This window comes from Balaenoptera physalus (assembly GCF_965194825.1).
Source record: "Balaenoptera physalus genome assembly, chromosome: 2".
In the NCBI taxonomy this organism is placed as follows: domain Eukaryota; kingdom Metazoa; phylum Chordata; class Mammalia; order Artiodactyla; family Balaenopteridae; genus Balaenoptera; species Balaenoptera physalus.
The window spans coordinates 77,551,040-77,563,816 of NC_138883.1; the positions used below are offsets into that span (position 1 = coordinate 77,551,040).

A 12,777-nucleotide genomic window follows, 5' to 3' on the forward strand; every position below is an offset into this window, starting at 1 on the left:
TTAACACCTGTATTAATTTTTCTTTTTTCTGCTGTGACAAATCAGCACAAACTTGGTGGCAAAACAATACCAATTTACTATCTTACGGTTTTGGAGATGAGAAGTCTGACCCAGATATGGGTAAACCCAGACTGGGCTAAAATCATGGCGTGGCAGGGTGCATTTCTTTCTAAAGGCCCTAAGGGAGAATCCATTTCCTTGCTTTTTCTAGCTTCTAGAGGCTTCTGGCATTCCTTGGCTCATGGTCTCTTCCACCAGGAGACCTGAGCCAGGCCCTTCTCATGTCCCCAACCCTCTAACTCTCGTCTGCCACCTTCTTTCACTTTTAAGGACCCTTGTGATTACTTTGGGTCCACTCCAGAAATCCAGGAGATTTCCCTACTTTAAGGCCAGCTGATAAGCAGCCTTAGTTCCTTTTGCAATTAAATTTCCCTTTGTCATTTAACATATATATAGGTTCCAGGGATATGGACATCTGTGGGATCACTATCCTGCCTACCACACCACCCTTATTTAAGTCCTCAGAACTTCTCATCTAGGGCACTGCAGTGATGTCCCAATGGGCCCCCATACCTCCAATGTATCCCCACTGCAGTTCTTTGGATGGTTATCTTGCTAAAATAGATTGACCGGTGCTAAATACAGTGTCTGAGATATCGCAGGTGATCAACAAACATTTTAATAGCCAAAAAATGCTTGAAATTAGTGCTCACTCTGTGCCAGGCACACTTTAAAGCACTTTGCATATATTAACTAATTCATCATCGCATCAACCAAACAAGAGAAGCATTAACGCTATGTCCATCGTAACGATGAGGAAACTGAGGCACAGAGACATGGTCACATGTTCACTCTCACAGTAAGAGTGGCAGAGCAAGAACTTAAGACCAGGCAGCCTAACTCCAGAGTCCTGTGCTCATAACCACCTCACTATTTTTTTAAAATTTTATTTATATATATATATATGTGTGTGTGTGTGTGTATGTGTGTGTGTGTGTGTGTCTATATATATATATGCCGTGCTGCACAGCTTGCGGCATCTTAGTTCCCCGACCAGGGATCGAACCCGGGCCCCGGCAGTGGAAGCGTGGAGTCCTAAACACTGGACCACCAGGGAAGTCCCTACCTCACTATTACTGAATAATTTAGTCCTCAAGAACCTTTCATAGTCATTGCTATAATGTTTTTACATAAATAATATGGATGGGAATTGGACTCAGGTGGACAAAGGTTTGAATTTTTATGCCACCCCTGTGTGACTTTGGAAAGTTATTTAATCTGTCTTTACTTCAGTTTCTTCAACTGTAAAACAGGAATAATACTGTCAACTGCATATTTTCGTTGTGAGAATTAAATGAGGTAATACTTACAGAAGTGCTTAAGACAATGCTCAGGACACAGTGGGTACCATGTAAATGTCAATGCCTCCACCTGGCAGCTGTAAGGCCAAGTAGTATAAAATACACAGGAACAGTAACATGTCACACTCCAAGACTGAATACAGTTTAACCGCTGGATTTCTCAAGACACTCTGCTCTCACACCACCCTACCTTTCCACTCTTCCTTATTCTACTCCTCTTATAATTCAGCCAATCTCAACTCATTGCCACTCTTGGAATATGAATTTTTTTTTGCCTCTGGGCTTTGTTGAAGTAGCTCCTTTCACCAAAAATACCTCTCCCTTATATATCTACCCATCTATGTTCTTTATGGACACTTTTCCAATCCCCCTCCTCTGGTCACCTACTGTCCTTTATCTGTACTTTTACTGTAGCACATCTGACCTCATGTTATATCGAGTTGCCTGTCCACACATATTCACTCCTTTGTCTGCGAGGTCCTTGTTTTCTTCATCTTTGTGAGCCTCAAATGACTAACATGCATTGGAGGTCAAAAAGATTTGTGCCGATGAGCTGAATGTGGAAGCAAGTAAGGTGTGATCCCAGTACTAAGTTCCAGTAAGAAAATAAACAGGTAGACAGATACTCCACCTGAGGTGGAAAGTCACACATGCCCTGTTAGAAATTCCACAATGTGGCAGGGGCAGGGGCAGGGTGATGGAGGATGAGATTGAAAAAAAGACAACATGGAGGCGGTATCTGTGTGTGTATGTCTCAGGGAGAAGCTGTTTGGAGAGAATCTAAAGAGGCTTAGAAATACTGCCTGAGTGCCACAGATATACCTACTGCTAAGTTATCTTACTTTGTGTGTGACTATTTGTGTTGGGGCCCAAGGCTTATTTTGGTGGCGAAGAGTAGACTTTTTTCCCCTCCTCAGCATGAGAAAAGGCTGCAGCATTTAGGTGGGGAGGGAGAATTTTGGTCTAGGGCTCAGGTTATTCAGTGACTGGGTGAGAGCTGATACAGGTAGCAGCTTTCTTTGAAAAGAGATTATGAAAAAACCTGCCATGGAGAAAGCACTGAGAGAATGACGGAGGTCAGGAAGGCACCAACTTTGAGCTGTGAAGTGACAGGTGATTTTTATTTTGTTAAATTTAGAATTTAGCAGAAAGAGCTGGTTGGCCTCTTCTGGAGGGATAACTCAGGGGCTACAGATTTTTATATTCCAGGAAACCCTACTTAAATTGTAGTGTGCGAGAAGCACTGGCCTCCAACGAACAGGCAAAAGATTTTCTAGGGAATGTGATGGATTGGGATATTAAAAAAGAAATGTGACTTAGTATGGTGGGCTGCTACTCTTAGAGGGGTTTTTTTTTTTTAACCTCTTCACTATCATATAATCTTTTGATCAGATTGTAACAACTTCCATCACAATATGACTTGGAATTAGTTTGGGCAAATCCCTGTTAACACTGAACCACTTAGCAGGATTCTTATGGGTTTCAGGACACTTGCTTCCTCTTTCCTAAAAGCTGAGGTCCCCTGCAGTTTCTCTGGCCAACACCAACTGCTCATAGAGGAGAAGTTGCACCACGTGTCCTGAAAACCCTGAGTCCAGATCTTTGGCTGGGTTAACTTTTTGATGTTAAAATTTTGACTTCTGTTGAGTTCAGATTCCTAAGCATAACAATGAGTCACAGGAGTGAGTTACCTCACAGATGCAGTAAGCAAGATAAAAAAATGAAGGTTGGGCTTCCCTGGTGGTGCAGTGGTTGAGAATCTGCCTGCCAATGCAGGGGACACGGGTTCGAGCCCTGGTCTGGGAAGATCCCACATGCCGCGGAGCAACTAGGCCCGTGAGCCACAATTACTGAGCCTGCGCGTCTGGAGCCTGTGCTCCGCAACAAGAGAGGCCGCGATAATGAGAGGTCCGCACACCGCGATGAAGAGTGGTCCCCACTTGCCACAACTAGAGAAAGCCCTCGCACAGAAACGAAGACCCAACACAGCCATAAATAAATAAATAAATAAAGCACTTAAAAAAAAAAAAAAGATGAAGGTTTTAAGAAGCCGTCGTTCTGTATGTATTGATAATATGTGTAATATGTGGGTTGAGGGCTCATGGATACACATGCTGAAAAATTGTTTGGCAAATGTCATGTCATGGGACAATGGAAACAGTGTGGAATCAGAGTCAGAAGACCTCAATCAAGTCACAGCTTTACTCATCTTGTTGACATTCTAGATCTGGAAGTTTTTCTGGAACCAGGTAAGGGTGGAAAGAATTAGTGAATGAACAAGTATCCTTTAACTCTTCCGAGTCCTATGTTCGTCACCTACACAATGGAGGAGTGAAAAAAAACTAACAGCAGTAAACTAATATATATGAAGTATTTGGTAAACTGTCAGTTCACTATAGCATGCAATTCTCATTATCTAAACTTTTAATATTTTATCAGATGCAAGGGTAAGAGAAATCATAAGCAATAACATGGGCAAAGTTACCAATATTTTAAAGGATTAGAAACCTTTACGGCAACTGGCTATGCATTCAGAAACATCATTTCCATTCAATCAAGTGAAAAACAATTTTGGGGTGGTATGGCAGTTAAACCATCCCCAAGATTTTCTCTTCAAATGTCAGCCCTGAGTGAGGAGCTTTATGTCCCTGGAACATCTGGCAGGGAACCCGTATGCTGACAACCAGACATGCTTGGCCACCTTCTATTTCTACTTCTGGGACTGCAGGAAAGAAGACTTAGGACACAAAGCTTGAACCTCTCAGAATTCTGCTTGTGGTATGGAAGCAGCATGGGGCGCACCATGGAGTCTCATGCTGGGCTAGCCTTTCAGGTTTGCACATCCTGCCAGAACAGACAGAACATAATCTTTCTGCCTGAGGCCCAGGGTAGCAATGCTAAAGATTGCAGTCCTTAGAGCCTGGACACCGTTCTTAGAGTTAGGGAGACTTCACAGAGCTAGGTGACTTAATCTAAGTGACTCCATTTACCTAACATGAAGCGGTCACCTTGGAGGACCCCCTGGTTGTGACATATTGTGTTAGAAAGAAGCAACCACTTTCAAAACTGACTCTCCGCAGGGAATATGGGTCAGCTCAGCCTATTTTTAGTTCTGCTTTGGCAGTACCACAAAGGGAGTCTAAACTCACTTTTTTGGACCTTTGAATCATGCTGGCCTGTCCTCACCAAAGACCCCCCCCCCCCGCCGCCATGGTGACAAATAGGACCGACCAAGGGTTGCCAGTGCAACTACTGCCAAGTACCCCAGACACTCTTCCAGAGGCTTCTACAATTCTGCTGATAAGTGCAGAGGATTCTTTCCCTTCAGAGATAGTCTGACAAAGATGGAAGGTCAATAGAAAGGGCAATAAGATGTATGAACCCCAAAGCAGTGTTTTCAAACAAACTGATCACATCTTGTCAGTCTATTGCTCTAGTCTATAATTTGAAAGCATGTTCTACGATGCACAGGAACAGGGAATAAGACAAAAGGCAACTATATTACACCTGGGAAATTCCTTCTTCTTTAGACAGTGAAATATTTGCAGAATTTGGTACTATGGAGCAGACTGATTATAATATGCAGACAATCTTCCTCTTGAAATGTTAATGGTAATGGACAGTCAACTGCCCTGCAGAACAAATTATGATCTTGTTTCAACATGGGTCGAAATGGTAGGAGTCATCTGTACTATTAGGATTAGAGAAATGATTTGAACAAGGTTCGTGAATGTTGAAAAACAGAAGGTCCAATTCCTCTGGGATGTTATATTAGGAAAATCATAGCCAAAAACCAACCCCCCCCACCCAAACCCCACATCCTATTCCCTTTACTTCTGCCTTATTATTATTACGTTATTTCCTTGCTGGGGCAATTTTCAACGCTAAGGAACCACAAACAAAAGTGACAGAAACAACAATGGTTAGAAGAGGAAGATTATGAAAATGTAAAAGAAAGAACAGAAATCTGTTTACAGGCATTTAAAAGTAGACAGACAAGAGCAGACCCACCAAGCAATCCATCCCTAAAAGACGACTCAAAGTAAGTTCCTTAAGTCAGAAGAAAAGCATAGCCCCAAACATATAGCAATCAGTTCTACAAATTATAACAGAGCGCTTCCTTGAAGCTAGCTAAGCAGCCCTTCTCTATCCCACAGTATTTGCTTAAAAAGTCCGTGATCTTAATTAAGTCTTAGAAGAGCTCCAGGTTGGGGGCAGTGTGATTGAAAGGCACTGGAACTTACTAGGGCATCTCTCCTCCTCCTCTGTCGGCTGCTCCTTCTCTGGCTTGGAAGAGCCTTTGATTTTATACACCAAGGCACGGAATTTTCCAGTCCAGGAGGCGTCCTCCTCCTCCTCTTCCTCTTCCTCCAGGGGAACCCCTAAGCAAGTCACATAACAGAGTGATAACCTCAAACAGTACATGAAGCCACCAGATGATGGAAAGAACATAGAAACACTGCTTTCCACTCTTTGAAACTTTCTAAGAATACTATCTATAGGCAGCCTCCCATAAGTATTTATCTACATCATGTCTTTTGGCAAGTTTTTTAAAAAGATGATTTCTTGTATACAAGAACATTAAGTAATTTCAATCCCAAGACTTAACTTTTTCTAACCCATACCCAAAATGGGCTCTAGAGTGTCCAAAAAGAAAGAGTTAACCATGAGTTACTTCAAATGAAAAAGTCACCTCTTATCCACGTAGTACTCAACCCACCCATGTACAAGCAGCACAATTGCTGAGAGCCACTTTAAAACCAGCAGATACGTATCTCAGCAGGGATGGCTGGTTTAGAATCCTTAAGGGCAGACATGGCCATACTTATATCATTGCAGAAGCTAAAAAGCAAAGGGGATCAGAATCTTGGCTCAGCTGGGAGCAGAGTCCCAACTATCTAACTTGAGGTAAACTGGGTGAGGTTTATATAAAGATCAGTTCTTTTCCTTCCTTCTTTAGAGACCCAGTTCTCTCTTAGATCTCAGCAAAATTTCTTCTAGGTAGTAGTTTCAGTCATGTATTATGCCAGGATGATGTCCTGTATCTTCTCTGCCCCAAACAGTTTTGGAGAGAATCATTTCTTGGACAATTAGTATTGTAATTTAAAATAGAAAACTAACTTCGCAACCCCCCCTGAGCTTCTAACGAAGGAATCATGAACAGACTTGTCTTTCATAAAGCTTTTATCTCGGAAGCTCACCGCAGTGAATGAGAAGGTCCTCGTGGAAGTCATACAGCTCCTCCCGGATCTCTTCTGGGCACGGGCAGCTCTCCCCCAGTTGAAAGTTAAGAAGCATGTTGATCTTTGAGGGACAAAGAAGAATGGCTAGTTGGTTCTCAATGTCTGTCCAAAGAACTCAGATCCAACCTTAGTCAGACACCTAATATTTCTTTGCAAATTTTATTTAACTCGATTATTATTATTATTTTTTTCGGTAAAGATGGCCAACATTTAAAAGTAGCTTTCTATAACTGAATCATTTTGCTGCACATCTGAAACATTGTAAGTCAATTATACTTCAATAAAAAATAAAACATAAAAATTTTTAAAAAGGGTACAAACTTCCAGTTATAAGATGAATAAGTCCTGGGGAGGTAATGTATAGCACAGTGACAGTAGTTAACAATACTGTAGTTGAACATTGCTAAGAGAGTAGATCTTAAAAGTTCTCATCACAGGAAAAAGAACTTCATAACTATGTGAGGTGATAGATGTTAACTAAGCTTACTGTGGTGATCATTTCACAATATATACATATATCAAATGATTATGTCGTACAACTTAAACTATACAGTGTTATGTGTTAACCAGATCTCAATAACTGGGGAAAAAACTCCACTACAAATAAAAAAAAAAAAAATTCCAGCAGTATTGCTTTTCATCACCAAGATACTGTCTCTGCTCTCCTTCTTCAGAATAATTACTTTGGTGACTATGGCTCTAATTTCTGTCTTTAAGAAAGAATGCATGATTCTGAGAAAAAAGTCATGCATCCAGGGCATTTTAAATGATCTTTGGAGAGATGAGTCATGAGAATACAAAGATGTAAAAAATACACTAATGAAACAAAGCAATAAACTATGACATGCTAAAAAAAAATAAAAGTAGCTTTCACTTTTCTCTGATTATAAAGGTAATTTATTAATTACACAAAACTTGGAGATTACCTAAAGAAGAAAATTTACTGAGATCTCCCCACTCAAAGACAGCCACTGTTAATATTTTAGTTAATATCTTTATGTATGCAGATTGAGATCACACTCTAAATAAACTTTTCTGAAACTCAAACTTTCCACTTAGTTTATCTCGAGCATTTAAAAATTTTCTTAACCTGATCTTTAACAGGTGCATTACATTTCATCATAAGGATGAACAGTAGTTTATAGAAAATGCATGTAAAATTAATGATCTGCTATGAAATATTTAAGTTGTTTTCATTTTTATTTAGCCTTGTAAAATAAAGTTGGTTTGAATTTCTCTGATCATTTTCTTAGGATAAACTCAGAGAAGCGAAATGCCTGGACCAAAAGGTTTGAACATTTTAATGGCTTTTTTTTTCCCTTTTGATTTTTTTTTTTACATCTTTATTGGAGTGTCATTACTTTACAATGTTGTGTTAGTTTCTGCTCAATAACAAAGTGAATCAGCTATATGTATACATATATCCCTAAATCCCCTCCCTCTTGAGCCTCCCTCCCACCCTCGCTATCCCACCCCTCTAGGTGGTCACAAAGCACTGAGCTGATCTCCCTGTGCTATGCAGCTGCTTCCAACTATCTATCTATTTTACATTTGGTAGTGTATATATGTCCATGCCACTCTCTCACTTTGTCCCAGCTTCCCCTTCCCCCACCACCCGTGTCCTCAAGTCTGTTCTCTACGTCTGCATCTTTATTCCTGTCCTGCCCCTACGTTCATCAGAACGGTTTTTGTTTTTTAGATTCCATACATATGTGTTAGCATATGGTATTTGTTTTTCTCTTTCTGACTTACTTCACTCTGTATGACAGACTCTAGGTCCATCTACCTCACTACAAATAACTCAATTTCGTTTCTTTTTATGGCTGAGTAATATTCCATTGTATATATGTGCCACATCTTCTTTATCCATTCATCTGTCGATGGACACTTAGGTTGCTTCCATGTCCTGGCTATTGTAAATAGTGCTGCAATGAACATTGTAGTACATGTCTCTTTTAGAATTATGGTTTTCTCATGATATATGCCCAGGAGTGGGATTGCTAGGTCATAAGGTAGTTCTATTTTTAGTCTTTTAAGGAACCTCCATACTGTTCTCCATAGTGGCTGTATCAATTTACATTCCCACCAACAGTGCAAGAGGGTTCCCTTTTCTCCACACCCTCTCCAGCATTTATTGTTTGTAGATTTTTTGATGATGGCCATTCTGCCTGGTGTGAGGTGATACCTCACTGTAGTTTTGATTTGCATTTCTCTAATGATTACTGATGGTGAGCATTCTTTCATGTGTTTGTTAGCAATCGGTATATCTTCTTTGGAGAAATGTCTGTTTAGGTCTTCTGCCTATTTTTGGACTGGGCTGTTTTTTGATATTGAGCTGCATGAGAGCTGCTTGTATAGTCTGGAGATTAATCCTTTGTCAGTTGCTTCTTTTGCAAATACTTTCTCCCATTCTGAGGGTTGTCTTTTTGTCTTGCTTATGGTTTCCTTCACTGTGCAAAAGCTTTTAAGTTTCATTAGGTCCCATTCATTTATTTTCGATTTTATTTCCATTACTCTAAGAGGTGGGTCAAAAAGGATCTTGCTGTGATTTATGTCAAAGAGTGTTCTGCCTATGTTTTCCTCTAAGAGTTTTATAGTGTCTGGCCTTACATGTAGGTCTTTAATCCATTTTGAGTTTATTTTTGTGTATGGTGTTAGGAAGTGTTCTAATTTCATTCTTTTACATGTAGCTGTCCAGTTTTCCAAGCACCACTGATTGAAGAGGTTGTCTTTTCTCCATTGTATATTCTTGCCTCCTTTGTCAAAGATAACATGACCATATGTGTGTGGCTTTGTCTCTGGGCTTTCTATCCTGTTCCACTGATCTATATTTCTATTTCTGTGCCAGTACCATACTGTCTTGATTACTGTAACTTTGTAGTATAGTCTGAAGTCAGGGAGCCTGATTCCTCCAGCTCTGTTTTTTCTTTCTCAAGATTGCTTTGGCTATTTGGGGTCTTTTGTGTTTCTACACAAATTGTAATATTTTTTGTTCTAGTTCTGTGAAAAATGCCATAGGTAGTTTGATAGGTATTGCACTGAATCTGTAGATTGCTTTGGGTACTACAGTGATTTTCTCAATGTTGATTCTTCCAAGATCATGGTATCTGTCTCCATCTGTTTGTATCATCTTTGATTGCTTTCATCAGTGTCTTATAGTTTTCTGAATACAGGTCTTTTGTCTCCTCAGGTAGGTTTATTTGTAGGTATTCTATTCTTTTTGTTGCAATGGTAAATGGGAGTGTTTCCTTAATTTCTCTTTCTGTTCTTTCATTGCTAGTGTATAGGAATGCAAGAGATTTCTGTGCATTAATTTTGTATCCTGCTACTTTACCAAATTCATTGATTAGCTCTAGTAGTTTTCTGGTAGCATTTTTAGGATTCGCTATGTATAGTATCATGTCATCTGCAAACAGTGACAGTTTTACTTCTTTTCCAATTTGGATTCATTTCTTTTTCTTCTCTGACTGCCGTGGCTAAAACTTTCAAAACTATGTTGAATAACAGTGGTGAGAGTGGGCACTCTTGTCTTGTTCCTGATCTTAGTGGAAATGGTTTCAGTTTTTCACTATTGAGAATGATGTTTGCTGTGGGTTTGTCATATATGGCCTTTATTATGTTGAGGTAGGTTCCCTCTATGCTCACTTTCTGGAGGGTTTTTATCATAAATGCATTTTGAATTTTGTCAAAAGCTTTTTCTGCATCTACTGAGATTATCATATGGTTTTTATCTTTCAATTTGTTAATATGGTTTATCACATTGATTGATCTGCATATACTGAAGAATCCTTGCATTCCTGGGATAAACCCCATTTGATCATGGTGTATGATCTTTTTAATGTGCTGTTGGATTCTGTTTGCTAGTATTCTGCTGAGGATTTTTGCATCTATGTTCATCAGTGTATTGGCCTGTAGTTTTCTTTTTTTGTGACATCTTTGTCTAGTTTTGGTATCAGGGTGATGGTGACCTCATAGAATGAGTTTGGGAGTGTTCCTCCCTCTGCTCTATTTTGGAAGAGTTTGAGAAGGATAGGTGTTAGCTCTTCTCTAAATGTTTGATAGAATTCACCTGTGAAGCCTCCTGGCCCTCAGCTTTTATTAGTTGTAAGGTTTTAAATCACAGTTTCAATTTCAGTGCTTACGATTGGTCTGTTCATATGTTCTATTTCTTCCTGGTTCCGTCTTGGAAGATTGTAGTTTTCGAAGAATTTGTCTATTTCTTCCCGGTTGTCCATTTTATTGGCATATAGTTGCTTGTAGTAATGTCTCATGATCCTTTGTATTTCTGCAGTGTCACTTGTTACTTCTCCTTTTTCATTTCTAATTCTGTTGATTTGAGTCTTCTCCCTTTTTTTCTTGATGAGTCTGGCTAATGGTTTATCAATTTTGTTTATCTTCTCAAAGAACCAGCTTTTGGTTCTGTTGATCTTTGCTATTGTTTCCTTCATTTCTTTTTCATTTATTTTTTTTTAATTTATTTGTTTATTTATTTATGGCTGTGTTGGGTCTTCGTTTCTGTGCGAGGGCTTTCTCTAGTTGCGGCAAGTGGGGGCCACTCTTCATCGCGGTGCGCGGGTCTCTCACTATTGCGGCCTCTCTTGTTGTGGAGCACAGGCTCCAGATGCGCAGGCTCAGTAATTGTGGCTCACGGGCCTAGTTGCTCCGCGGCATGTGGGATCTTCCCAGACCAGGACTCAAACCCGTGTCCCCTGCATTGGCAGGCAGACTCTCAACCACTGCGCCACCAGGGAAGCCCTCATTTATTTTTGATCTGATCTTTATGATTTCTTTCCTTCTGCTATCTTTGGGTTTTTTTTTGTTGTTGTTGTTTTTCTTCTTCTTCTTTCTCTAATTGCTTTAGGTGTAAGTTTAGGTTGCTTATTTGAGATTTTTCTTCTTTCTTGAGGTAGGATCATATTGCTATAAACTTCCCTCTTAGAACTGCTTTTGCTGCACCCCATAGGTTTTGGATCATTGCGTTTTCATTGTCATTGTTGCTAGGTATTTTTTAATTTCTTCAGTGATATCTTGGTTATTTAGTAGCATATTGTTTAGCCTCCATGTGTTTGTATATTTTACAGTTTTTTTTTTCCATAATTGACACCTAGTCTCATAGCGTTGTGGTCAGATAAGATACTTCATATGATTTCAATTTCTTAAATTTACCTAGGCTTGATCTGTGACCCAAGATATGATCTATCCTGGAGAATGTTCCATGTGCACTTGAGAAGAAAGTGTATTCTGCCACTTTCGGGTAGAATGTTCTATAAATATCAATTAAATCTATCTGGTCTGTTGTGTCATTTAAAACTTGTGTTTCCTTATTTATTTCCTGTTTGGATGATCTCTCCATTGGTGTAAGTGGGGTGTTAAAGTCCCCTTCTATTATTGTATTGTTGATCTCTCTTTTCCTGGTTGTTAGCATTTGCCTTATGTATTGAGGTGCTCCTATGTTGGGTCCATAAGCATTTATATTTGTTATATCTTCTTCTTGGATTGATCCCCTGATCATTATGTAGTGTCCTTCCTTATCTCTTGTAACAGTCTTTATTTTCAAGTCTATTTTATCTGATATGAGTATTGCTATTCCAGCTTTCTTTTGTTTTCCACTTGCATGGAATATCATTTTCCATCCCTTCACTTTCAGGCTGTATGTGTTCCTAGGTCTGAAGTGGGTCTCCTGTGGACAGCATATATATGGGTCTTATTTTTGCATCCATTCAGCCAGTCTGTGTCTTTTGGTTGGAGCATTTAATCCATTCACATTTAAGGTAATTATCAATGTTTGTTCCTATTACCATTTTCTTAATTGTTTTGTATTTGTTTTTGTAGGTCTTTTCCTTCTCTTCTGTTTCCTGCCTAGAGAAGTTCCTTTAGCATTTGTTGTAAAGCTGGTTTGGTGGTACTGAATTCTCTTAACTTTTGCTTGTCTGTAAAGGTTTTAATTTCTCCATTAAATCTGAATGAGAGCCTTGCTGGTTAGAGTAATCTTGGTTGTAGGTTTTTTTCCTTTCACCACTTTAAATATGTCCTGCCACTCCCTTCTGGCTTGCAGAGTTTCTGCTGAAAGGGCAGCTGTTAACCTTATGGGGATTCTCTTGTCTGTTATTTGTTGCTTTCTCTGGCTGCTTTTAGTATTTTTTCTTTGTATTTAGTTTTTGATAGTTTGATTA

General features: G+C 39.4%; 1 protein-coding gene across 6 annotated transcripts in view; it reads right to left on the reverse strand.

Moving 5' to 3' along the window:
- Positions 1-12,777, reverse strand: part of RYR3 (ryanodine receptor 3) — a 570,624-nt gene that overhangs the window by 160,256 nt on the left and 397,591 nt on the right. For all 6 annotated transcript variants that reach the window (XM_082452325.1, XM_082452326.1, XM_082452324.1 and 3 more), the window contains 2 exons: positions 6,563-6,665; positions 5,606-5,743 (listed from right to left, as the gene is read on the reverse strand). In XM_082452325.1, coding sequence (XP_082308451.1) covers positions 5,606-5,743; positions 6,563-6,665 — 241 coding nt within the window. The remainder of the gene's footprint in view (positions 1-5,605; positions 5,744-6,562; positions 6,666-12,777) is intronic.